Here is a 26,632-nt window from a genome sequence, read left to right on the forward strand (position 1 = left end):
TGGACTCTCCCAGCCCCTCCAAGTTCCCCGAGTCCTAACTAAAGGGTGAGAAAGAGGAAAGGTTTGGCACTTGGCAGTCGTCGTTGGTGCCATGGTGGTTGCTTGCTTCCCTTCCCGTCTGCTTGTTTGCCTCGTGTTACCTACCTTACCTACCTCTCTGTAATTACCTTACACAGCAATCAAAGCAATTAAGTGCCTCATTCGATACGTCTTGGGTGTGTGTAGCGACAGTAGCGACTGCAGCCAAGCAGGCCCCCCATTGCCCCAAGATACCAGATACCTTAGTATTACCTGATAGTCTCCGTATCGAAGTATCCCATCGGGTGGACGTCTCTGTTTGTCACTCGTGTGTGTGTCGGGCGTACGCTAGCCATTCTTCAGAAAGCACTATCCTCGAGCCGGCCTTGTCTTGCATGTTTCTTCTATTCCTTCTTCCCCCATTCCCCCATTCCCCCCCGTCTTTGTCCTTGTTCCCTCTCTTCCATTTCTCTATTTCTGATCTTGGCTTGGTTCAGCTTTGACCTTGCTTTAGCCTTAAATCCCTCCGTCAGCTTACCTACCTACAAGTACTTACCTCCCCTTGGGTTGTCTTGTCACCTTGCCTGCCGCTTCCATCCTTTTCATAGGCGCGCGCCGCGACACCACACTAAAGCAAAGTCCTGTTTGCCTCGGAGTGTAGGAATTAGACCAAGGAACGTCATGGTCGCATTGGACTTTGCTTACCTCACAGTAGCATGATCCTTTTGGCATTCTTCTTTGGTTCTTCTTCGCGCATCCCAGATCACTTCCCCGTCATGAATTTATCCCGTTACATCTGGAGTCGACGTCTCTCTGCTTGCCAAGCCGGCGCTGGGTAGGGCAAGTTGACAAAGGCCGATGGCGGCCCCGCTGAAGAGACATGGCATCTTGGCGGCTTGGTGAGTAAACGCCCTCATTCCTTGCTGCACTATGTGTACCTTCTACCTGCTATGCGGTCTCAGATGGCATCAGAAAAAGTCTCAAAACTTGCAGCTTTTTGACACAATTTCTCCCATGTCTCGCCTAGTTGTATTTGGATTTGCGCCAGTGACATTGCTGACATTAACTCCGTTCCAAGTATTCTACTACTTGCATGCACAGCATGGATATCCTCACGGTTTAACAGCAGCGCTGCTTTTGGTCAGTAAACCCACGGACTCTCTCTACCTCACCTTGCTTACAGATTGCGACATAACCATTGCATGGACGACAATTACTAACACCAAGCAGAGCGGCCCATACACTTCTCCATCTTGACGCTCCTCGAGTCCGGTCTACTCATTGCGATATGGTGCAGACAGATCTCGCCCTGGAAAAGTGCAACCAGCAGCGGGTATCAACTGGCAACCTTTTCAACCTCGAAAAATGACTGGCGAAAACGACTCCAAGCTGGCATCGATGTCGCGCGCAACCCTCGGTTCTTGTTGTCGCCCTATTTCTTCCTAGGATGCGCTATCGTACTGCGATCGCTGCTCTTTTGGCGCACTATCCGCACGATCCACTGCTCTTGGGAGAGCTTCGAGGTTCGTAGACCGAGAGCTGTCGCAATGCTGAAGAATTCCCATGGCCGCGAAGAACTAACACGCCGCGCACAGGTATTCCTCCCAGCGCTTGTCGTCCTTTACACAACGTTTTCTCCCTCCACCATACGACTCCAACAACACAATGGTGACCAAGCTCGATCTCGACGCTGCTGTAATGTTGCTCACTTGCGCTACTTCGTCATCGCCATCGCTTGGGCCTGCGCCACGAGGGCCACTCTCGCCCTATCAACACAGTCGGCCGGCGCAATATGTCCAGCAGGCTTTCTTCGGTGGGAGAGACAGATCCCCATAGCCCAGGTCGTTACTGTCATTTTGGATGCGCTGCTGCTGTTTTACCTGTCGAAATGGCGGCAGGACACTGTGGAAGATGCACCGCAGGCTTGGGGATTCGTGTCAAAACTCTTTCTAGGGTCCGCAGGTGTTCTGGCTTTGCTTGCCTGTTTCTCCCTCCATAACGCTCGAAACACCCGTTGGGCGTTTGGACTTCACTTTGTCGAAATCAGAGATCTACTGACGGACAGCACAGTGGCGTCGCTGGGGCTGATATTGGGATTTTATGTCATGAGTGACATGCATCCTAGCACGTTGGGCATGATTGTCACTGCTTCAGGCGTTTATGCCCATCAGCTCGTCCGCATGCTGCAAACCGCGCTACCCATGGACGGCTCTCTGCCCTACATGATAGCTAGTGGTCTTACGATAGTCGGCGTCGGCCTCCTTTTGCGATACGAGAAGGATATCGCCAGCGCTTCTGGATCTTCGCCGGGAGATCCACGGCTCATTAGGTTTCTCTTGATGTGGTACGTCGTCCTGGTTGGCGTCCTCTGCGGAACCTACCTTATCTTTTACCCGGACTTTAACTCCACCGATACTCTATCCTTCCCCGATCTTCTGTCTGCGGCCAATACCAAATCCGACGCCTGGATCGCGAGAGCGAATCAGAGCTCCACCCTCGAGGTCGCGGCGAAAGAATATCAACAGCGTTATGGTGTGGCACCGCCTCCCAACTTTGATAAGTGGTACGAGTACGCTGTCGCCAACGGTTCGCCCATCATCGACGATTTCAGCCAGATAAACGACGATTTATTCCCGTTTTGGGGCGTTGAGCCGAAGGTCCTGCGAGATCGTACCAAGCATTCCTTGGAGATACCGTGGCTTGGCATTGGAGGCATTCGGATTCGGGGGGGAAAGGTTAACGTGGCTCCCGGTACGCCTGGATCCCACATGTGGATGATGACCTCTATGAAGAACATGATTGAGGACTTTGCCGAGCATCTCCCCGACATGGACCTTGCCATCAACCTGAACGACGAGCCTCGCGTGGCGATCCCTTTCGAAGACATGTCTGGACTTCACGGCGTTGGCTTGGAATCGAGGACGAAGCTCCTCAATTCGGAGGATCGAAAGACGTTTGACAGATCCAAGTCAGCAGTTTGGGGTGATGACGATGCTGTTAAGGGACCTGAGCAGCGGTCACCCTTCTTCGAAGACCGCATTCGAGATCAAAACTACTACGACTTTGTTGCTCCAACCTGTCCGCCCGACTCGGCCGCCCGGAACACGAGATGGTGGAGTCGTAAAGAGGCGTGCCGTGGATGTCTCCTGCCGCATGCTATCCGCGTCTTTGAGGCGCTCGAGAACCCCGTTGTGTCGAACTGGACCTCAGCTACAGACCTCTGCCACCAACCAGACTTGGCATACCTTCACGGATTTCTATTGTCTCCGGCGCCGGCCCTTTTCACCAGAGATGCGTTTCCCGTGTTCAGTCAAAGCAGGACGTCAGGGTTTGCTGATATATTGGTGCCTTCGCCTTGGAATTACGACGACAAGGCCGCGTACGATGAGAACGAGGACATGGAATGGAGCAAGAAGAAGAACACCATGTTCTGGAGGGGGTCATCGTCGGATGGGTATGCAGCCTGGGGCTCGTGGCAGGGTTTCCTCAGGGCTCGGTTCGTCCAAGCTGCAAATTCGATTATGAGGGTTACGAAACTCCAACAGGATGGTCGGACACTGGTCTTGGGACCGGATGATCTGCCAAATTTTGATGTTGGCTTCGTGAGCAGATGGACCAAGTGTCACCGAGAGGACTGCCAAAGCGAAAAGGATACCTTCTGGGGCATCGGCCAGGACTCACCCGACAAGTCCCAGGTCCCCTTCACCGACCATTGGAAGTACGCACACCTGATGGACCTCGACGGCGCGGGATTCAGCGGGCGCTTCATCCCCTTCCTCCGCAGCAAGAGTCTCGTATACCGCTCCGGCCTCTTCCGGACTTGGTTCAACGAGAGGGTCCACGCGTGGCGTCACTACGTCCCGGTCGATGTGCGACTCCACGAGCTGTGGGATCTCCTTTCGTACTTTGGAATTGACACGGAAGGCAAGAGGCGAGCAGAGGCCATTGCGGAAGAAGGCAGGGCGTGGAGCCGCAAAGCGCTCCGGAGAGAAGACATGCGTATCTACATGTTTCGGCTACTGCTGGAATGGGGACGACTTGTGGACGATGAGCGAGATCAACTTGGTTTTGCGGTTTGATGAAATACCCCTTTTTTTCTTGATCTTCATTGCAACACCGGTTCGATAGCATTGGATGCATGGCGTAACTTGGATAAGAACTGGGCATCCGGCGTTGGGTTGATCAGAAGGCTGGCTCATGCTTGACATCCCATTGATAGAGCATCTAGGGATAACGAGGAACGAACACGATTATAGGTAGCGGCTTTTGGCCACCTTAGGCACATAAATGAGGACATCGCTGTTATGTGGCACTTCAAGTTGGTTCTGTTCAGATCCATCATTGTAAACTGCTAAGGTCTTCTCATCAGAGTTGTTATAATCGGCTTTCGCATTAATTCATTGTGCTGTGTATACCCACTTCAAGTATCGATAATAACCTCCCGGCCATCGATTCGCAACTATGAGTTTCGACTAAGCCATTCTCCGTGCACTCAGGCCGAGATACCGCTCATTCTATCCGCTGACATCCATCAACAAAACATATCTAATCTTCAGTGTGTCTCTAAGTTCTGATTGGAAGGTTAGGCTTGCCGCATCTGCAGGAGTGACAGGATAAGCGCCTGCCTTCACAATCTGCTTGGGCTTACCTTACTCCCATTGGCACCTTGCATTGAGGCAACCGCCGCAGCAGGCAAGAGGCCCGGCCGGCTCTTGACCGTATTCAATCATGCAACAGGCTGGTGTAATGACATAACCGTGACCCCAAAATGGCAAGTTACTGATTTCTCACACACCGCGAAACTTCAGCCTGATCACATTTTCTTGTCATCACCCTCATGACGAGGCTTCTCCAGTGCTGCATGCCCTTGCCTCTTGTTCTGCCTTTTCAATCATGGGCATTAATCGCTAGTATCCTCGTTCCTCAAGTCTACCAAGTCTTCCGAAAACAACGACGATCGCTCAGATGCTGGCACCGACTTTTGAAATGATAGTCCATCCTCCAAGGACACCGCAGGAACAGCAGGCGACAAATTCTATGGCAATCTGGACGCGCCTGCGTGGGAAGAAACGACCTCCTCACGAAAGACAGGTAAATCTATTGCACGTACCGCTACAAAGAAACCAAATGCATCTCCTCACGGCATCATGATCCTGGTCCCGCAACCGTCGGACAAGACAGGCTGCTTAGACATTGTGGCCATTCACGGGCTCAACGGTCATCGCGAAGAGACATGGACGGACTCCGAAACGGGATTGCAGTGGCTGAGCGACCCTTCATGTCTGCCGAAAGACATGCCCACGGCACGAGTGTTGACATTTGGCTATAACTCCAAGACTTACTTTAGTCGATCTGAATCAGATATACCGGATTTTGCCTCAGACTTACTCTGGGCACTGAAAACCCAGCGTACAAGCGAAGAAGAACAACAACGCCCTATTGTCTTCATTTGCCATAGTCTTGGGGGTCTGATTTTTAAACAGGTACGCGCAGTACCCTCTATTCCTGCTCATTTTTCCTGCCTTGTCCTCTTTTCGCGTTTCCTCTGCAATCTTCCGCAGGACTTCGCTGCTTTGTGAAGCCACGAGGTACTTCTTGCTGACAGAGAGTCAGGCCGTAATCATGGCCCATGTGCAGGATCGCCACTACTCCTGTATCTTGGACCGTATTCACGGTGTGGTTTTCTTCGGCACCCCACATCGTGGCTCAAGCCTAGCTACGTGGGACGAAATCGGCACTCGCATTGTCAAAGCTACTACACTCGGATACGCGACCAATAGCAAATTATCAAGCAACCTGAAAGTCGATTCAAAGTTTCTGAAAAGTATATCAGAGTCTTTCGCAGCTCGTGGGGAAGAGTTTGAAGTTAGAAGCTTCTATGAGACTGAGCGGATGAAGGGTCTAAATTGAAAGGTACCGTGGTCAGCTAGGCATTAGGATCCTCCTGAGCCATGTAGTATGTGTGGAAACTGACAACTAGAACTCCAGGTCGTCGAGAAAGAATCGGCCACATTGAACTGGCCTAAAAAACTACCCATTGCCTCGAACGCCAACCACTCAGCCATCTGCAAGTTTCCGTCACCAGAAGACTCAAGATACCAGGCTGCTTCTCTAGCTATCCGTGAGGCGGTGGGAAAATTGGGATCAAGAAGTGATGTTCGTGAGTAGAAGTAACGGCAAACGCTAGTGACTATCGACATATCGACTAATGGGCCCTGAGGGTTCGATCCGGCGGCAATGGCTTGTCCAAGGAAATTGAACTCAGAATACGAATACCATCTTGGCCAGATCGACGACCCGATACCCAAGACTTGCGATTGGGTTACATCACATGAGATATGGACTCTATGGGGCTCGGTACCAGGCTCAGCCCTCCTATGGATCTCAGCCGATGCTGGCTGTGGAAAGTCGGTAGTAGCGAAGTATCTTGTCGACTTTTTCCAGAAACGAACCTTCGGCGCACATCTCCACACGCATGTCTGATACTTCTTCTTCAAGGAAGGACTAGAAAATCAGGACAATGCTTCGTCAGCTGTTTCGGCGGTCCTTCACCGGCTACTCTCCAAACAAAGTCAGGTCATGCATCACGCCATGGCCAAATACCTCAGCATGCCGAAGAGTAGCCTCAATCGTTTTCCCACACTTTGGTCTATTCTCCTAGCGACAATGAATGATAGAAACACAAAAAGCATGGTGTTTATACTAGATGGTCTAGATGAGTGCGAAGAGAAGTCCTTGGATGAGCTCGTCAAAGCTCTGGCGGACTTCTTCCAGTCTCGCAAAGAAATAACCGCCGAATCGAGACCAGCCTGCAAAATCGTTCTCCTAAGCCGACCGCTCAACTCAGTCGAAAGCAGGTTTGGACTCCGGTCGGGTAATGGTAAGCTTAACATTGGCTCACAGGACAGGAAGAATGGTTGCAGTTTCAGGCTTAGTGCCGAGGAAGAGAGTGTCTCCGTTGCGAAGGATATCGCTCAATTCGTAATATCAAAAGTTTCGGATCTTGGTCAGCAATCAGAATTGTCTACCAAAATTCTTGATCGGCTGAAAAAACGGCTTATCAGCAATGCTGATTACACTTTCCTCTGGGTGTCTTTGGTCTTGAACATCGTAAAAGAAGCTGAAGTTGACGGAATTTCAATGGATCAGATCGAAGCCATCTTGGCCACTACCAGGCTCGAAGACGTTTACGACAAGCTTTTGTCCGGTCGAGCATCACCTTTGAAGACCAGGAAGGTTTTACTACTCATCCTTGCCGCCGTTCGCCCATTGACTTTAGATGAATTATGCGGAGCTGTGGAAGTCAATCAAGACTACCACCAACAGCCAGATACAAAAGAGTCAAAACGAGCTTTGAACCACTCAGAATTGAGGCTCTCTGAGGATCATCTCGGAAAGCAGACGAAGGTGTCAGAGCTCGAGGCCTTCCAAAAGCCCAAAACTGCCAGGGCCACGACGGTCTTATCACCAAACTCCTCATCTTCCGCAGTCAGACCAGTGAAGAAGAATACGAAACGAAGAGTCATCACTAGAAACGGAAGCATAATGAGATCAACAAACCTTACGCCGAAGCTGAGAAATATCGAAAGACGAGGTATGACGGCTGCTTCCCTCCGGCCTAAGGCGAATTATGATACCATCAATCGACAGCCAGCAACGCAGATGCGAACGGTTTCTAATCTGCAAGAGCTGCAAAGTTTTGTGCACAGGCCGTTCATAAATCATCTACGCCAAATTTGCGGCCATTGTGTCAGGATCCGCAATCAGAAAATATATCTAGTCCACCAGACAGCCCGCCAATTCCTTCTGGATAGAGACAGCGAGCTGGACTCCAGGATGATTTTTCGATGGAAAAGGTATTCTCTAGCCACAGACCAAGACAGGCAGAAACCAGGAAGCTCAGAGCTTGTCTCGCAATGGCAACATTCAATTAATCTGGCGGATGCAAATATGTACATGCTTCAACTTTGCGCTGATTACATCAATTTGATCTAGTCAGCGGAGCCATTCAATAAGACTGTCTTGGACCACCACGAAGCGAGCGTTTATCTCAAAGAGTGTCGCAACGATCCTCGTCGGGCATTCCTAAGATACGTTTCACGTCACTGGCTAGACCATTATCGACCTGTACGGGAAGATCTGAAGCGCCCCTACGACTAGCTCCTTCAACCAAACACTTCTCACTTCAACGCATGGATTATCTCCCATGATTCTTGGGTGCCGGAAGGGCAACGGAGAGGTCTAGAAGCATCGGGTCTCTCCCACCAGACGGGCCCTGGCAGAGTCGAACTACGTCAGGATGATGCCAACGCCGGCCCTTCGGAGAAGAGAGAACGGGAACTCCAAGCGGCTCTGCAACATTTCAATCTCATGGGCAACGAGATTGATTTGTACGATGAAGAGTATATTCATGGGGAACGATACTGGAAAGCAAAGGACTACATGGATTCAGGCGATGCCAGCACCTCAGACGAAGATGAGGAACTTGATAAGGACTCGAAGGAATCGAAGGCAACAATTCCTGATCGTATGCAGTACTATCGCCAACAGCAGAGTCAGCGGGTGGTCGAAAGCATTGCCGAGGGTCGACGCGCAACTTCAGCTTCCATGGCAAATCCGATTTCGTCTCGTTCCTGGCTGACGTGACGAATCCATCGAAGTCGGATGTTCACCACCAGACCAGTCGTGGAATAGCTGTAGATATCCAAGCTACTAGACGATGAATGGAGAGACATGGCTTCTTCAAGTCAAACCTGATCTTTTTGACGACCGAACTTGAGCTGCTGCATACGAAACGTCATAGGGAAGTCGTGAGGTAAATGAAAGGATATGATCAGGTGAACGAAGGCGGTTCAAACAATTGTGATGCTCGCCATTTCCACACATGAACCAAGTTATGATAGGATCAGTGGAATGATCCATTGTAGAGCAGGCTCACGGCTACGAATATGAGTTTCACTTCATTAAGAGGTTGAGAGTATACAATCCATCTTACGTTCAACTTTTACCTACCGAATATCACGACTTACGTGCGATACGCACCATCTACCACACCAGCTCTGCTTCAATCGGGGTTGTACTCAACGGCTTTCCACCTGCCTACTTCAGAGCAGCGCCTCCTGAGCTGCACATCTATATCCCAGCGCCGGCAGTCATACGGAAGCACGGGGAGCTCCACATGAACAGTAACTCCGGCTAACTCAGCACAAGAAGTGGAATGCCACGACACCCTAAGAGATCCAAGATACCTACACTTCCTGTCAAGCTCTCCTCTGTGACTTGGAGATGGCGTCTCTGAGACGCGGGGTCGGATTGTTGGGTGTCTCAGCCGCGACGGATGGGGCTGGCGCTGTCTGACAGGAGGCGCGACTCTGAGCGCTTCTGATAGGTAGGTATGCCGGTGACGCCTTGCAGAGGGTGTCAGGTAAGGTGGTAAGCTACAGATCGCAGTCCGGACCTGTGCTGAGGTCTCGTCTACAGAAAGTCATGCAAATCTACTTGCGGAGCAAGCCGGGAGACATCAAGCGTATTGCAGCACCTGACGATGAAGCTGTTGAGAACGGCGGCATGTCAGGGTGGCACGAGTGACATCAGAGACGTGATATTCGGGCATTTCCTTGGGGAGGGAAGTGTATTTTCACATGTCTTTGATATGATCTGCGTTTCTTTCGAGAGGTAAGGCAGCCAAACAGCAACGCAGGTTAGTCGGATACCGTGACATTGAGCCTGCGCTAGGTATTGTTCTGCAGGCTGTCACGAGGCCCTGGACGACAGGTATTCTTGATAAGGATATGAGTGATAATAGGTGTCGAAGAGGGGCTTGTTTGTTATGCAGCAGGCTGTCTGGGTGAGAAACGGTATTCGCGTATCGTGTGATTGGCGGTCAGGGAAGCGTTGTTCCACGTCTCGGGACTGAGGCGGTGAATAGGAGGCCAAATATGGACCTGACTGAGACTTGGGGGGATCCTCCGTAGTGGTAATCTGTGACACGATTCGCTGCGATTTTGAACCGGTTTCAACAAGTTCGATTACCTACTTCAAGTGAAGACAGCATGTGAGTAATTAGTGGTAGGCAAGACTGAGAGAAGCATGAGTAAGGTAGGTATGCTCGAGGCTGTGGCTCTCGGGGATGTCTCATCGAAAACTCGCAACTCGTAAACTCTCCTCGAGTGACATGCTGGAGCTAGAGCTGTCAGTCATCCGGACTAGTACTGGGGTAACCGAGACAAAAGTGTCGTCAGCTGAAAGCCCTACGAGACATGGTCATCTATAACCGCAAGAAGCAAAATCTTTCACAAGCTACTGTTGATTGGTGCTACTACGAATCTTCTCCTCTTCTTCCTCGAAGAGACGATGCGAAGCAGATACGGAGTAGGTACACAACCCTGGATTTCCTCCAAAAAAAGCTAGGGTGAGTAAACCTGCTTGAGCGTTAGCCCTCCGCGGCCAGACGGGACGAAGGGAATGTTCCGCCTCTAGCCAGTGGCACTGCTAGGCAAACGATCTCTCGCCCCCGAGTCGTGCTTGGTCCGTCAACTCGCAGGACACTTTGCCGAGAGGGGGAGGTATCAGCAGAGTGCCAATACCATCGTTCCCTGATTCCTCTGCAAAGCTAACGGAACGGATATACGTGCTAGCAAGGGGTGAAAAGAAATGTCGTGACCTTTGGAGTAGGTTGTGGCGCCTGTCAGTGGTCACTGCCGCCTCTTCTCGCTATCCTATGGAGGGGAGCAAATCACATGTGAAGGAGGTCGGCCCTGTGGTCCGTGAAAAAGGGCCCGGCCTCGGGTTCGTTAGGAATGAGAAGCGGACGGCACCACACCACAAGTCCACGACAGTAGGCGACGGTGGGCCCGACTTGCACGAGTGCCACGATGAGCAGACAGATTGCAGAAGCGTCGTGCAAATAGCCGTTGTCTGTGGGCCGTGGCCTCTGAGTGATGGATTGAGGAGGCATACTTTTGCCCCTGGCGTGCTCTTCGTCTACTGCCAGAACGGATATCATTCCAGGCTGGGCGGGAGACGGAGCAGGATCAATATCGAACAATTACCATGTGATAATTGAAAATTGGCTGTAAGCAGCAGAGAGACCTTACCAACAAGCTACTTGCCAGCTTGTCCCAATCCTTGTCCCCCGTGTAATTGAGTATGTTGGGATTGGTCCTTGGGGATCTCGATGGTCTCAGCGTTAGGTGGAACTGAAACCTCGATAGAAGGTCTCCACGATAATCGGGATTCTGAAAAGGCGATGGAGCTTTGTTTCCCAGTCCACTGAATATCATAATGGCCGGCATTGCTGTGTGCTTTCACCGCAAGGTATCCATCGGATGTGAACATTCCAGGCTCAAGAAGGAATCAAGACTGGCGTGTGCTAAAGTTCCCGAGGTACGTATCCCTAGGAAGAGAGCAGGAAGTCACGACTTGTGAGAGCAAAGACCGGGGATTCATCCATCTGAGTGGGGTTCTGTCAGTACGTACCAATGAAGCTCTGCCATCGCGACAAGGCCCTGCCCTGGACTGCAACCATCTCAACAAATTTGAACCCCAACAGAAAATTTCAAGGGCAGCAAATGAAAAATAAAAATAAAAGAGTAATAGAGGGGGGGGAAGGGAGTGACTGATCTTCACAGCGCTACCTACAGAAGCGAAGCAGGCAAAAACCGGACCCTGGAATGCCATGATGCTTCCAGAAAACGGCGTTCCCACCCTTGTTTCAGGGTCTTTACGTCCTGTTCAAGCTGTGAGCTGTGGAGGTCGTCGAGCGACTCGATCCTGGGTCGTTTCATCCTCTGTCTCGCGGGTTTGCCCGAGGCAAGTCGAGTAGAGTCCAGTCCAATTGCCGTAGTGTCTATCATCGGTCTTCCCTTGTGCATTGAAAAATTCCGGTGTGAAATTTGGATGCCATGCGAAGCGATTGAGAAATGTTGCCAGCTGGTGAGAGGCTCATCTTTGGCCACTTTCTTTCCTTGGACGTCGTCGACGAAAGCGAGGGCGTCAATTCAAGATTCAAATCCCTTCCCCAGCTGCGGGCCCTTGATTGGCTAGCCGCGTCAGCAACTTGCTCTACTCCCGATTGGCTGGAGCAGGCTGAAGACGTTGCTGGCCAATCGTGAGGCTCCAGTCTGTCGCGTCTTCCCAGTCCGCTCTGCTTTCCGCTGCTTCGTTCGTGGGGTTGAAAGAATGGGAACAGAAAACATGGAGGACCACTTCCTTGCGTGCAGAGGTACGTATACTTTGCTCATCCCTGTCATCCCACCAAGAAGCGTGGGGAACCCGGGTACGTACTGCCGTCCCTGAAGGCTGAACGACGGCGGGCACCTTTTATCGATCGTATCCCCAATGATGCCTGGATCCTGTCAACAATTCGAAATCCAGCATGTTGGCCCTGGCCTACTGCGACGCAAGAGGAGTCTCCGCCGTGTACTTATATCAAGTCTCGCCCCAGAGACATCCCACAATGAAGTCAAATCTCCTGATCGCGAATTAGTTGGAGGAAGTCGGCGGAAAGGACTTCTCAACGCACGGCAACCAATGTACAGAGTGACTGCTGCGGTGCGGTTTTCGGGCATGTAGTGAGATCAAAACGGACCAGAATTGCTGTCGCTGGTCGAATGGTGCAGGGTTGGGGGCGGTTGTTGATCTGACTCGATATTGGCTAAGCTGCCACACCACCGCCGTCTACGACTGGAGGATTTTCCGATCTGAATCTTGCCCCGAACAAGCGCCATCTTCACATGCACGGACGAACGCCGGTTTGTGCCAAACGTAGGCGACATTTGCGTGAGTGACTGGTGGGCGCGCGGTGACTGCACCACCTTCAAGAACAAGGCCAATCGACAGTCTGCGTGTTGCATGTTTGCTACGAGACAAGACGTCAGAGAGCGCAAGTATGACCCGGGAGGAGGCAGAACGGGAGCGGCAGGACGCCTGATGCATCTTGGGCGGCAAATCAGCTTCAACTTACATGGTTGTGTCTTGGATACTGCCAGCCCGTAGGTTGAAGGCCTGGGTACCACAGCAGTGACAGCATAGGCTGTCTTGCGCAAGATATGTCCAACTCGGGTCTCCAAAAGAGGCTGTCCTAGGATCTGCAGGCCTCCGATGGAAACGGTAGATACAGTAGGTATTGTGGTTGAGTCCGACGTCAAACTATCGAGGCCATCCGGGACCATTTGAGGGATCTGGCATTCTGTTGCTGCTGCTGCTGCTGCTGCTGCTGGTGATGAACCAAATTGACTTTGCCACAGTCTGGCTCTGATCTGCCTCTCAAGCTCCAGAGTTCAGCCGGCTAGCTCGAAGGGCGGTGAAGTTGGAGCATGGCCAGAGTGGGCCACAGGTAAGGATGCATCAGCATGAGCCAGGCGGTAGTGAAGCACGAGGAGACAAGCCGCAAAGTGCCAGAGTGCTTGAGAAACGGAGGGCTGAGGGGGAGGCATGGGGCGAAGAGATACGGTTCAAAGTCTCGGTACTCCTAACCCCGTCGAGGTATGTCGGTGCCGAAAGGTACGGGTACCTGGTAAGAGCTTCAGAAGAGAGCTCCAAAGTCCAGACACCAGTGACCAAAGAGACAGCGGATATGGTGCCTGTCTCGCGTTGCAATGGAGCGGTCCATGTGTTGCCCTGCCAGGCATGAATTCGCCTCCCAATAGGGGTAGATTTGCTGCCGGGAGCTGGAACATGACCCAGATGCAAACAGTGGCAATGGCGGGGACGGCGAGAGGATCTAGACTGATGCAAATACCGTCGCGTGTCAATAGCGGCTCCAAGAGGAAGGGGAAGAGAAAGAGGGCGAAATTCAGCACGGTCAATGGAAGACTCAGAATGCCTTGCCTCGAGTCTGTGCGGTAAATGCAGCATTGCAGCGTGGGTGAGGAACGGTCAGTCAAAGGCACTTTTCCATTGCTTCAGGTCTCCAAGTACCTTACCGTACCTCACTGCTGCAAGCTGCGTCTGATGCAGGTGGACTGCATAGGTTGGGTTAGAAGGTAGCGGCTACAATGTGTCTAGGCAAAGGAAAGTCAGAATCTAGGCGGGAAGAATCTTGGTGGATGTAGATGTACATCAAAGCACGACTGATGCATTCCCAACTCCCATTCCTTCCTTCCTTTTCGCCTTATACTAGAGCCGGGTACGTACCGAACCAAGACCCTTCAGACCGCCGACTTCGTCCCAAAAATTCTTTTTCAGCCGATCTTTTGCCTTCCCCTCTGGCGCGGAAAAAGAAAAAGAAAAAAAGGTGTGCCTTCTCCAATAAAAGGTTTGGGAAAGCTGCAAGAATTCTGTTCATATTCGGCATCGCCAAGCTATTCATCCACCAAAAAAAAAAAAAAAAAAACGGTACGCCGGGTTTTGGCTCGTGAGTGTCGAGTTGTTGCTGCTGTGGGGAGGCGAGCAACTCCCGTTATCAAGAATAGCCGAGGAAGACGAAGTATCTGACAAAGTATGCCGTGATCCATCGATATAATGAGTACCTGAATACCTAAGGTAAGGTATTCAATGGCATTTGGCATAACCAAAGCCCGGTGTCTAGATGTCTGAACGCCGTCCAGATGCGCCCCTCCTGCCTTCCAGTGATATGAACTGCAATGCCTTCCTTACCTAATGATACTCCGTATGGGAAGGAATAGATCCAAATACTTGACCAGGCACATCTTCCAGCTTCGGTATTTCCTTCCGTCCGGCCTCTCATGGGATTCGGAAAGGCTACCTGAGGTAAGGTAAGGTACTCGCATAGATGGAAGGTAGTGACGTTACGGAGTACCTTAGCCCATAGACGGAAGGAGGTGGAGAGGAAAGATACCTCCCAACACATGATAATTGATGCAACAATCTTGTATCTCGCCCAAATAGTGGATGTACGGGTTACTTGACTTAGGTTTCTTGCCTCCTCCTTCCTCCACATCGTCCTCCTTTGGTGGGTAACTCAATCAACATCAAGGCCCAGCAGAAAAATCCAACAGCAATTGGGATTAGAAAGGAAGGAAAGCAACCGACCACCACACGGCACGACTTGACACGAACACATTTCATTGCTTTCACACCCCCCGGTGCCCCGGTGGCCCCCCATCCCTCGTTCCCTGCCACGCATTTCGTCCCTCCCGTCCCTGGTCCTGCTCTTTCTCCCCTTGCACCGTGCCCTGCAAATCCCCGCAGGCCACAAGCAACGGAGCTACCTCTCTTTCCCTCTCCAGTTCGTCCCCAACAAAAACGGAACCGAGGCCAGACAGACAGCACACAGCATACCATACACGGTAAGGTAGAGCACAGAACACCACCACTACTCCGTACGGATACCAAGCAGACCTCACCTCAGTTTATTACAGATGGTCCAGTTTACCTGCACACCACTCACTCCTCCGAAAAAAAAGTCACAGGGATCTCCTTTCGCTCCATCCGTTACGGTACCTGACCGGCCACTTGTTACTACTCGGTACTAGCGAGCCAAGGCCCTGGAGAGACACAGTTGACAACGGGCCCCGTCCCGACCCATCGTTTGCTAACTATTTTGTCTTTTCGCCTCCGCCACGACCCGATACCGACCTGAGGTTTTTCCCAGAGTGCCTTCATTTATTACTCCCCTCCCTTCCTCCTTTTTCCCGCTTGCGATTCTTGATTTCTGTTCCCTCCCCGCGACCCAATTGGTATCCCTCTCTCTTCTCCCAAGGGCCATTGGAACTTGTCAACCGTTCCTCTGAGTGTATTCATCCAATACCGAGGCAACATCACCCAAGCTGCTCTCATAGTCCCTCTTCTCTTCCCTAGCAGCAGCAGCACAATAATACCAGCCGCTATGGCTTCTACCACTTCGTCTGCGCCGGCCGGCCAGAACCCCGTTCTCCGCCGCACCGTCACCAGCAACACCGCCGAGACCGACGCTTCGGTTCCTTCTACTGCCATGGCTTCGCCCGTGGATTCGCCCCGTCCTTCTGCTTCGTCGACGTCCTTGTCGTCTATGGCTTCTGACGATGCCGTCCTCGAAAAGAAGGCCAACTACACCAAGCTGTACGACACCTACGGCAACGAGTTCACCCCTCCCGATTTCACCATCAAGGACATCCACAACGCTATCCCCAAGCACTGCTTCGAGCGTTCTGCTCTCAAGGGATACGCCTATATCGCCCGCGATATCCTCTGCCTCACCACCACCTTCTTGATCTTCCACAACTTCGCTACCCCCGAGTACGTGCCTTCCAAGGCTGCTCGTGTCGTTCTCTGGGCCGTCTACACCATTCTCCAGGGTCTCTTCGGAACCGGTCTTTGGGTCATTGCCCACGAGTGCGGTCACCAAGCCTTCTCTCCCTCCAAGACCATCAACCACGCCACCGGCTGGGTTCTTCACTCGGCTCTGCTCGTTCCCTACTTCAGCTGGCAGATCTCCCACAGCAAGCACCACAAGGCCACTGGCCATATGGAGCGTGACATGGTTTTCGTGCCCCGCACTCGCGAGCAGCAGGCCACCCGTGCTGGCCGCTTGGCCCACGAAGTCGGCGAGCTGGCTGAGGAGACCCCCATCTACACCCTCCTGATGCTTATCGCCCAGCAGCTCGTTGGCTGGCCCAACTACCTTATGACCAACGTCACCGGCCACAACTTCCACGAGCGCCAGCGTGAGGGCCGCGGCAAGGGCAAGCACAACGGTGCCGGCGGTGGTGTCAACCACTTCGACCCCAGCAGTCCCATCTTCGAGGCCAAGGACGCCAAGCTCATCATCGCTTCTGACATTGGTGTCGGCATCACCATGACCGTTCTCGCTCTCCTCGGCAACAAGTTCGGCTGGTCCAACCTTCTGGTCTGGTACTTCATTCCTTACCTCTGGGTTAACCACTGGCTCGGTAAGTGTCAAAAGGCTCGTTTCGATTCTGTGACTGTCAGCTAATTCTTCTTCTCAGTCGCCATCACCTTCCTCCAGCATACCGACCCTACTCTTCCTCACTACACCGCTGGTGAGTGGAACTTCGTCCGTGGCGCCGCTGCCACCATCGACCGCGAGATGGGTTTCATCGGACGCCACCTCCTCCACGGCATTATCGAGACCCACGTCCTTCATCACTACATCAGCACCATTCCTTTCTACAACGCCGACGAGGCCTCTGACGCCATCAAGCCCGTTATGGGCAAGCACTACCGTGCTGACGTCAAGGATGGCCCGGTTGGCTTCATCAAGGCCTTGTACAAGTCTGCGCGTATGTGCCAGTGGGTTGAGCCCAGTGCTGATGCCCAGGGCGAGGGCAAGGGTGTCTTGTTCTTCCGCAACCACAACGGTCTCGGTACCGCGCCTATCAAGGGTGCGGTGAACTAAGTTACGGAGTTGAGCGACTGAAAAAAAGAAAGAAAGGTCGTGTCTTCTCATGAGCTGGTCCATGACGGCCCTCTCTACATATGCTAGTGTAGGATTTTGGTGATTCGTATCGCCGAGTGCTTCTGGCTCTGGGCCATGCCGTCGAGTCTCCGTTTAATGTGCGATCTTCGAGGACGCCGTGGTAATGTCGAATCGAGCACGGGAGCTCAGGGTGGCCTGGAGACGGTACAGAAGATAAAGTGCAAATAACTGGCAAGGCGTTAGCATTTTTATACCTGCACCAAATGGATAGATCCATAGACACAGAAGTCAGAGAGAGAGAACAAGCAATAGAATGATAGCTTCCGAGCATTCCGATCACACCGCCACCTCTTGACAAGCGTGTCCAACGTGATGAGCATGGCAGCCGCATTCAGCGCCATCAACCGGGAGAAGGTCTAATCCGCGATCACTTCGTCTGTCACGAATCCTTGTACCGGTGTTCTGCTGCTTTGGGGTTGCTTCTTCGAGGTGATGTGAATCTGGGAAATAGCCCAGGAGCTAAGAGAATACGCAAGGTTCGGCTCAATTCATCCTGATCGTGGAGAGAATGCGGGGTGCACACGCGACCTTGCGGACGCCGGGACGCCGGACGCCCTCGAATCCGGACGGACCAATGAGTGACCACCCGATGGTAACAAAAGGCAGGCAGACAAGACCTGGGGTCCAAGGCGGGAGGATGGTGCTCAGGGTTGGAAATTAGTCTAGTCTAGTCTAGTATTAGTATACTAATTAGTATGTATTGAAAAAAAGATTTTTTTTAATTAATAATTAATAATTAATTATAAATATTAATATATATTAAAATAAAAGTATCAAAAGCTTATTTTATATAATTTTAAAAACTAAAATATTATTTTTTAAATAGAATACTCTTAAAATTTTAGTTTTTTATCAGATTTTTTAAGAATTCAAAATTTGAATTATAAATATTTTTTCATTAAATAGTTTTACTCATATTTACTATAGAAATAATTTTTATTATATTTTTTAGAATTTTTTTAGAATTAATTAAAACTAATATTTAAATTTTTAAAAATAATAATAAAATTACTATAAATAGTATATTTCGTACTAATTAGTATACTATTAGTATACTAATACTAGTCTAGTATTTTCAAGGGTGGACTAATACTAGACTTACTAGTACTAGACTAGACTAATACTAAATACTAGTAGTATTTTTTCCAACCCTGATGGTGCTCGTGGCTTGGGGGAGGAAGGGAATAGGGTCCGTGACCGCGCGTCTACGCGGTACTCGGCGTTAGTGCGCATGCGTGTATCTCGTGGGTATTTGCTAACCGAGATGACATTGTACCTCTGCCGTACTGCCGTTCCGACCGCTCCGGGTCGCGCGGATCCGAAGGTGGGGAGAAAAGAGGGGGCCGGAGTGCCGTTTAAGGATCCGAGGCCGGTGGTATGCGGGTGTTGTTATCTTGACGTCTTGCTTGAATTTTTCGGCGTACGCTATGTGTTTGCTATTGTATTGGTACCGGCTTTGGGTAAAATCTGTTTCACGTATCGAATATGATGTATTGGTGTGATCAGTCTAGTTGTCGAGGCTCTTTGGGTGAATGTATGCACTACCCGTCACCTCGATGCTTGTATCTGCCTATCTTATTAGCCTAAAGGTGCTCCTTGAGATTTAGACACCTTGATTGTATGAAACGCTGCAGCAAAATTGAAAAACGGAGTCATTGTTGATCCACCTGAAGAAGTGACATAAACCCGTTCCCAGAGTGGAAAGGTTTCCTTCTCGACATTCTATTCTAGAAGAGGGTGCTTGGCCCGTGAGGGCTGGCATGGAACACTTCGTAATCAATTTTCTCTCGCAACTTCAGATATCGGTCAATGTGAAATCAAGATATGAGCCATCTTGGGCTTCAGTCGACTTTGCCGTGTCACGCGGTTTCAAGGTACAGGGGAACTTCCACAGTCCCGACTACCTTTCCCACATAGGGAGCACACATTGCATATGAATCACCGAGCATGGCTTCTCTCTCTGCTTTAGTAGTCTTCCTACCACTCATTTGCCCCCCCAGGCCCCTGAGCTCTAATCTTACCACGCCGACCTCTGATTCCACTCTGAATACCCAATAACCCATCCTAAGGGCGATTTTTGCAAATTTCAACGCCGGTCTATTGATTGTATTACTTCAGTCGATGTGAATATGCGTCAGTAGTCCCCCAATCATCTTGCCTCAAGCAGTGCATTCGTGACGGTACTAAACTGCCACAATGCGAGACAACGTCAGCTACCTTGATGAACAAGTCCTCTGCTGTGATAATGGTCTTAAGACTAAATAAAGAACACCAATATATGAAAGAATGTTCCTGAATATCGGAAGAGTACTGGCATCCTACTTTACGTATTATATTACTGAGAAACAGGTCAGCCTTGAAGTCTGGATACGATATCTGAGTTGATCCCCTCGGTAATACTTGTCGTGGTTTCAAGATAGTATTTCGCAGCTGAGACTGAGATTGACTTATTCCTGATAGCTGAGGATACGTTTAGGCTTATAAGGCTATTGTGACTCTTCGCTTTGACAACATCAAGCAAGATTGGGAATTTAAGAGAGGGGGTACAATCATTGTAGGTGGAGATATTGCTTCAGCAGAGGAAAGCTTTACGTGTATGAGCATTCGGCGCGAAACTTCAACAGATGATTCGAAAAATTAAGAGGCTTGAAGACCGCTGGTCTGGTCTGGTCGTGATGGTGTGTGGTGTGAACCTAGGTCTTGCAGGGCATTGATACTGATGGGTTCCGCGCTATCGTAACAGGTTCTACTAGATACGACCGTAATAGTAATCGAGTGCTCGACTAGAAAAGGATACTGCAAAGAGACAAGTTCGAAAGAGACTAGGGCCTAGTTGGACGTATCCCTGATCAATTTGAAATATACTGTAGTGCCAGTTACGTTGAGTTGCTGACCGCCACACTTGACGAAAACAACCTGCAGCAAGACCTTGGACTCTCTGTCTAAACCCGCTACTCCATAAACTAGTGAACCCCGACTTCAAGCACGTATCAAATGTAAGCAAGAGACTTCGTCATGAGTGTTCTCGACTCTGGTCTGCGTGGTGTCTCAGTCACGGCAGTTGAAGCCGTGGACCGCGTGGACTTGTGCTGCAAGAAATTCTCCGTCTTCAACGATGCTCGTGGTCCTTTTGCGCGGGTCTAGCCTCGGAGCGCCGTGAACGTGGAAGACGCGTGAACGTGTTTGATGGATGCGGAAAGAGAGTACGTCTTGGGACAGCAGATCGTTTTTTTTTCTCAAGTAACGGCCCTACTCTAGGGAGGGGGGCAACGCCCGTCAAATGCACGGCACGTCGGAGTGGGTTCCGAATTGTCCAGGGTCCGGGCCTACATTCGACTTCTCTAGTCTGTGGAACCGTGATAGTATTTGGATCAGTATCGGAGGAGGACGAAGGACACATTCGAACTGCATGCGGAAGTTGGAAAAGCCATGCTTGCGACCCTCATGGCAGCAGAGAAAGAGGATGCCATGCGGAGAAAGCGTTTTCTCACGAGGGACTAACGTGGTCCACACGAGGCGGGACCGAGTCTCGACCGTCCCATTGCTGACAGCGATGTGGCGAGAAGAGCCAGGGCTCTTTGGTATTAGCAGTCTACCAACAGAAGAGAACGGCGGACGGGCAGTGTGGGCGGGGGCATGAACGACAGCACCGAGACATTGGGGCCGGCGGGCTTCCAGTCTCGAGGCCGCCGATTTTTTAGATTGGCCGCTTTGTCCGAAGAGGCAACGTCTCTCCGGGCTCTAAAGATTCGGTAGTTGTTTGGCGCCTTGTTGATATTGCCTCTACAGGTGCTAAAGTCGACTACTGGAGTGTTGTCGTCCACGATCCACGGGAATCGGAGCGGGATACCTAGTTGCTGGCGGTGATCTGAGACTATCTTCCCGTCCACCCCGGGCATCGGCTGATGTGACTTAGATTGAAGCCGAAATCCTGCTCCCGAGAGTCGGCAAGGAGAGGAAGGACAAGATGAAGGGCACACAGGCGCGAGGACTCTAGCCCAGCCTCAAAGAAGAGAAATGGGGTTAGGTACCTCCCGATCCTAGAAGAGTTAGAGCTATCTAGTCCGAACACGGCATATTCCTCTGAGACATCCTGACTTGGACGTTTCCTATGCTTACTTACACAGGCCCTTCCGGAACAATGTGATTTGCCTCGTCGTCACATTCAGCTGGTCGGCCAGGTTCCCCCGTAGACCATGCCCAGGCCACGTTTTCGAGACACGTTATTTTTGACGTTTGCAAAGAAGCTCTCGCGTGACAGGGTGCCTGGATTTGACAAACGGACGTATGATTAGGACCAGGTCACGATAGGAATGTCATACTGAATCAGATAGGGAGGAAGGAGGAAGTGAATCGACAGTTTGCAATAGTTTGACAGGTGGTGTAACGAGGAAACGAGAAAATATCGATTTCGTGTGACTTGACTAAGTTGCCGAGACGTCCTAACCAATCGTGACATCGATCGTCTCACTTTCAAATTCACCCGTCAAGACCCCTTCGCCAAACTGCAACTTCTCGAGCGTTGCCTGGCTAAGCTTGTCCGCCGTCGTGGGCCAAACAACCTGCCACTTGCCCTTGACAGCCACCCGTGCCGTCTTGCCGAGCGAATCGAGCGCCACGATGGGCTCCTTGAGGACAATCTCCTGCTCCTGGCTCTCACCGGGCTGGAGGGTGACGAGGTCCTCTGGGCGCGGCGGCATGATCCGGCGGAGCTGAACAGTGTGGACCTCGATCGGCTCGCTCTTACCCTCGGGCGTGATGGAGACGAGGCCTACCTGGATGGCGAGGGGGTCGAGGGGCGTGTTCCAACGGAGGATGGTCAGCGGGGCGTCGTGCTTGTTTTCCACGGAGAAGGATAGGGTGGGAGGGTTTTCCGACGTCTGACGGATGCGGAGGGCGAGCTTGGATAGCGCGCCGGCGTGCTGGTTCTCTTCCGCCATGGTGTCTCGGGAGGAACCGCTGCGATTCCAGGTTGAGAGGACGAAGATGAGAGCTACGATGAGGACGATGGGCCGAAAGAGCGAGCGGGCTTGGAGGTTACTCATCGATCTTGGCGGCTGGCTGGTGAGATGGTGTAGGAGATGGCGGTAAGATGGCGGTAGGTAAAGGCGTGAGCGAGTATCGGGGGTTTGTTGCAAGGGCTTTTTCTTCTCTCTCAAAAGGTATGTTATGTGGGATTGAGAGAAATAAGGCTACTCTTCCCAAGGCAGGCGAAGTGGACGTGGTCAGCAGGATGCGCCTGAAGCGGAACAGCTTCCTAAGGCGGGCAAGTGGCATGGAAGATTCCGGCTGACGTCAATTGATCAAATGCGGCCGCCTACCGGTGCCGCTGGGAGGATGGCTTTTGTTGTTCGAATGTCTGGTAAAACAAAGAGGCAACGTGGGTGAATTGGAATGACTTTTGTCGCGAGAACGCGCGCACTAAGCTTGAAATAGGAGAAGAAGCCGTCTGCCGAGGAATGCCCAGCGGCTTCAGCCACGCAAGTTTGGTTCCGTTCCTTTGGGACGGACGAAATGCCATGCTTGCCACGATCCATGGCTTGAAGCTACGAATGCCATAGCCTTCATGCGATGGTGTCAGCGGCGTAGTTGAAGTGTTCTACGGGAGAGTTCCGATGTATACGGCGATGCGATTCATGGTGGACCAAGCTTCCATCTAGAGAACCCGGCAGATCGGGTTTGCGCTTCTATCCGCGACGGAGGCTACCCTATCGCCAGCTAAACTTGCCTACTTGCGATGAACTACCTTAACTAGATGACAGATTCGGCCGGACGGCGGGAGACCCCGCACTCTGCAGGGTATCGAAGGAAGAGATGCGCCTTACTATCCCCTGCTCTTACACCCCTCTTAGAGACCACCTACCTAGACTCTAAATCGGTCAAGCTGGCGGCACAACTTCAGACGACGCTACATTGGCATGATGGAGACGCAATCCTTCGGCTCCAAGCTTGGTGTAGGAAAAACTTCGCGCTGGTCTACGGACGAAAGAGGAAGGTCGCCAAAATGCTGCAGGTAAGCAGTGATACGGGGACACGGCGCCGGTGACCCATAATTTCGGCAGACCCACTCCGAATGGCAGTTGCCTGCGCGACCACTGATCTCAGGGCCGAGACTCTTCGGTGATGTTTCCGTTCTGCTGCCGACGTCATCTCGAACGAGGAAAACGTGAAGACCGTTTCTAGACTCCAACCCATCACAGCTTGTCTCAGTTGATGTGCCGGCATTTCGGGACACACTTCAATTGATATGAGTAGGTACTTTGCTTGCTGCTAGGTCGGTGGACTGCCCCCCGGGCACGGAGAATTCCTGTCTTACTCGTCAGCCAGCCCGTGTCTCGCAGCGGCCTAGGGCAAACCTTTGGTGCCAGCCATGTCTCACTTTCGCTCCTTGTCTCTAGGAGATATACAGCAAGGTGCGGTGCGGTTAGCATCTACAGAAGAGGCTACGGCTCCCCGGGCTCCTTGCACAAGTCTTTATCCCCACGATCCCGGAGGCCGTTTGCGGATAGTGGACCTGCTGGCCTGAACAAAGACCCATGGAGCCCGCTCCGACCGTAGGATTGGGTCTGTTGGAGAATCTTTCACCCAAGGGGCACGGCAGTTGAAGACTCGTGGTCCTCGTGGCGACTTGCTGATCACTTGCTGATCGGCAAGAGCGTGTCTTTGCTCGGTCGTTATGTCTCCTCCCCTCCTGGTCTCCTAGCACAATCACACGCATGGTGCTTTCACCAACTTCCAAAGAAATTGGAAGACAACATGGGACACATGTCTAGTGGCGCCAGATGTCTCGTCCATCACCTCAATGAAGTTTCCGCATCTGCTCTTCGTGGCTTACACCAGCCAGGCTTACCCATCGAGTTGGAACCCATAGGTTTCCTCTGCTAGACCGCTTGAGGCCGACGCCTTTGCCGATTCTAGGCACTGCCTAACTTGTCGTGGAGGATGTAGGTCCCCAGCCGCGCTCCAGCCTGCTATGCTTTGGGATCATGATACACTCACCCTCCTTCTTGGGGTTCTCCTGTTAATCACAACTCAGGTGTGTCTGTCAATTCTTTAGCTCCGACAATGGGCAGAAGCGCCTCCCGCCCCATGGACTCTTCTTAGCCATCGGACCATCCTCTGGAGCCTCCAATTCCTTCCAGACAGCGATTCTCCGTGGCTTGAACCACGGCCGCTCTGCTCCCTAGGCCGGATCGGGAAGAGAAGCCCAGGTTTCATGTCACCTCGGAGTGTCATCGTGGGCTGAACGGTGAGATCCGTTGAAGCCTTGATTTCCTGTATAAAGACGATGAGAATTCCATCGACTGAATGGCTTTCTGTTTTGGATCATCACTCTCAACTCCAAACGGCCCTCTCTCAACTTCTCAGCTCCTCAGCTTCAACAACCGAGACACTCTCCACTTTGCCAAAGTCAAGATGAAGTTCTTCACCGGTCTCACTCTCCTGGCCTCCCTTGTGAGCGCTTCTCCCATCGAGCTCGCCCAGAGGGACACTGCGACTCCGCTCCAAGCCAACATCACCAAGAACGGCAACACAGCAGTCAAGATCGCCTTGAAGAACATTGGCAAGACCGATCTCAAGCTCTTCACTCCGGGTACCGTTTTGGACACGGCCGCCGTTGAGAAAGTCGCCGTCTTCAATGGAGGTAAGTAGTAGTACTCTCCCACATTTCAATATCAAAATGCTGACTCAACCTACAAGACGACCGCCTCCCCTTCGACGGCGTCCGCCTGCGCATGGCACCTCAAAACCTCCTCACCGACGCCTCCTTCCGAACAATCAAGGCCGGCGAGACAATCGAATCCGCAGTCGACTTTGCCGAGCTGCACGACCTGGGCGCGGCCGACGCCTTCAAAGTGAGAGTCAACGGCGGCATCCCCTACGCCGAGGCCGGCTCAACCACCATTGCCGGCGTCTTCAACATCGACAGCAACACGCTCAACATCAACAACGTCAACGTCACAAAGGCCGCCCTCGTCCGCACCTCGTACAAGCAGATGATCAAGCGCACCATTGTCCAGTCCGACTGCAAGGGCACCCAGAACACCACCGTCACCAACGCCCTCGCCAACTGCTCCAGGCTCGCCCGCGCCGCCGCCGACTACGTGTCCAAGGACGACAAGCGCTTGAACGAGTACTTCAAGTCGACGACCGCCGCCAGCAAGAAGATTGTCGTCGACACCTTCAACAAGGTCGCTTCCGAATGCGGTAGCCGCAACAAGGGCGTCTCCAAGCAGTACTGCAGCGACGTCTACAAGTCTTGCTCGCCTGGTGTCTTGGCTTACACCGTCCCGGCTTACAAGTACATGGTTAACTGCCCCTTGTACTTCACCGCGCTTCCTCTGCTCACCACTGGTTGCCACAACCAGGACCAGTCGACCACCACTCTTGTAAGTACAGCACTTTACTGAAGATCATCGAGCTTGAGCTAATCAGTTGGACTTTTTCAGCACGAGATGACCCACTTGCTCGAGGTCAAGGGAACACTGGATTATGGCATCTACGGCTACACTGCCTTGAAGACTCTCACGAGCGCTCAGAACCTCAACCACGCTGACACCTATGCGGTCTATGCCAATGGTAAGTCGATTAAGCTCTCAAAACACAATAAAGAAAGCCACGGCTAACAATGAGATTTCCAGCTGTCAACCAGGGCAAGACTTGCTAGTCGCAATCAGGAGTTGAGAGTTTTCGTACATATCCACCACAAAGACTATCCAGTTCTTCTGTGCATATTCAACGGGACCGACTACGCTAGGAGTTTACACTGCTCCATGTATGGGCGCCGGTTCCTCTTAATGGTTAATTACTAGTATCAGGGTTTGGGATCGCGAATTAGAGGGCATTTAGATCTGCCATTTTCAATCTTTTCCATAGAAACGAAATCACGATTCATTCAGCTTTAACAAGTGCCCGATTATATGATTAATGACTCAAATATGATAGGGATTATTGAAAGACTCTGCAATTACCCGCAGATGGCCTGAAATGGAAGCAGAAGAGCTAGGCAGGGCGCTTGTTTGCTCCAAAGCCTCCCGAGGCGACACAAGATAGTTTAGTTTTGCGAAGCAACGCTGACCGAAAGGCCGATGGCTCATTCTTTGTGGTACACAAATAATAGACATTAGCTTATCAGGGATTCTAGACTAAATATGAACGAGGTTGATGAATCGTTTAAACAAGGTCTTTGGAGAAGAGTAGTAGGAATAGAGCTACACACAACAAGACCACCGA

At 51.6% G+C, this 26,632-nt stretch overlaps 6 protein-coding genes across 6 annotated transcripts; 3 read left to right on the forward strand and 3 right to left on the reverse strand.

Annotated features, from left to right (window-relative positions):
- Window positions 1-948: 948 nt before the first annotated feature.
- CLUP02_11554 (uncharacterized protein) lies at window positions 949-9,606 on the forward strand (the record flags this gene model as incomplete). Its single annotated transcript, XM_049290522.1, has 17 exons — window positions 949-1,065; window positions 1,120-1,162; window positions 1,249-4,083; window positions 4,147-4,190; window positions 4,275-4,361; window positions 4,515-4,573; window positions 4,631-4,843; window positions 5,012-5,501; window positions 5,632-5,917; window positions 5,999-6,178; window positions 6,239-6,447; window positions 6,517-8,012; window positions 8,061-8,145; window positions 8,179-8,647; window positions 8,946-9,203; window positions 9,284-9,369; window positions 9,433-9,606. 17 exons carry the CDS (start codon window positions 949-951, stop codon window positions 9,604-9,606), a joined length of 7,131 nt encoding a protein of 2,376 aa, XP_049147667.1.
- Window positions 9,607-9,771: 165 nt separating this feature from the next.
- CLUP02_11555 (uncharacterized protein) lies at window positions 9,772-13,988 on the reverse strand (the record flags this gene model as incomplete). Its single annotated transcript, XM_049290523.1, has 16 exons — window positions 9,772-9,999; window positions 10,068-10,201; window positions 10,338-10,509; window positions 10,567-10,702; window positions 10,758-11,029; window positions 11,115-11,181; window positions 11,243-11,361; window positions 11,437-11,470; window positions 11,659-11,983; window positions 12,077-12,364; window positions 12,413-12,565; window positions 12,608-13,277; window positions 13,353-13,439; window positions 13,495-13,638; window positions 13,701-13,920; window positions 13,954-13,988. The coding sequence occupies 16 exons, from the start codon at window positions 13,986-13,988 to the stop codon at window positions 9,772-9,774; spliced, it is 3,084 nt and encodes a 1,027-aa protein (XP_049147668.1).
- Window positions 13,989-14,828: 840 nt separating this feature from the next.
- Window positions 14,829-17,758, forward strand: CLUP02_11556 (fatty acid desaturase; the record flags this gene model as incomplete). Its single annotated transcript, XM_049290524.1, has 7 exons — window positions 14,829-14,873; window positions 14,957-15,125; window positions 15,172-15,269; window positions 15,683-16,850; window positions 16,908-17,308; window positions 17,405-17,542; window positions 17,651-17,758. 7 exons carry the CDS (start codon window positions 14,829-14,831, stop codon window positions 17,756-17,758), a joined length of 2,127 nt encoding a protein of 708 aa, XP_049147669.1.
- Window positions 17,759-20,982: 3,224 nt separating this feature from the next.
- Window positions 20,983-21,297, reverse strand: CLUP02_11557 (uncharacterized protein; the record flags this gene model as incomplete). The annotated part of the gene is made up of 1 exon (XM_049290525.1): window positions 20,983-21,297. The coding sequence occupies one exon, from the start codon at window positions 21,295-21,297 to the stop codon at window positions 20,983-20,985; it is 315 nt and encodes a 104-aa protein (XP_049147670.1).
- Window positions 21,298-21,840: 543 nt separating this feature from the next.
- CLUP02_11558 (uncharacterized protein) lies at window positions 21,841-22,443 on the reverse strand (the record flags this gene model as incomplete). The annotated part of the gene is made up of 1 exon (XM_049290526.1): window positions 21,841-22,443. The coding sequence occupies one exon, from the start codon at window positions 22,441-22,443 to the stop codon at window positions 21,841-21,843; it is 603 nt and encodes a 200-aa protein (XP_049147671.1).
- A 2,263-nt stretch (window positions 22,444-24,706) lies between these two features.
- On the forward strand, window positions 24,707-26,066 carry CLUP02_11559 (deuterolysin metalloprotease; the record flags this gene model as incomplete). The annotated part of the gene is made up of 4 exons (XM_049290527.1): window positions 24,707-25,043; window positions 25,100-25,788; window positions 25,849-25,978; window positions 26,041-26,066. The coding sequence occupies 4 exons, from the start codon at window positions 24,707-24,709 to the stop codon at window positions 26,064-26,066; spliced, it is 1,182 nt and encodes a 393-aa protein (XP_049147672.1).
- Window positions 26,067-26,632: the final 566 nt, after the last annotated feature.

The sequence above is a fragment of the Colletotrichum lupini genome, chromosome 6 (genome assembly GCF_023278565.1).
Source record: "Colletotrichum lupini chromosome 6, complete sequence".
Classification (NCBI taxonomy): Eukaryota; Fungi; Ascomycota; class Sordariomycetes; order Glomerellales; family Glomerellaceae; genus Colletotrichum; species Colletotrichum lupini.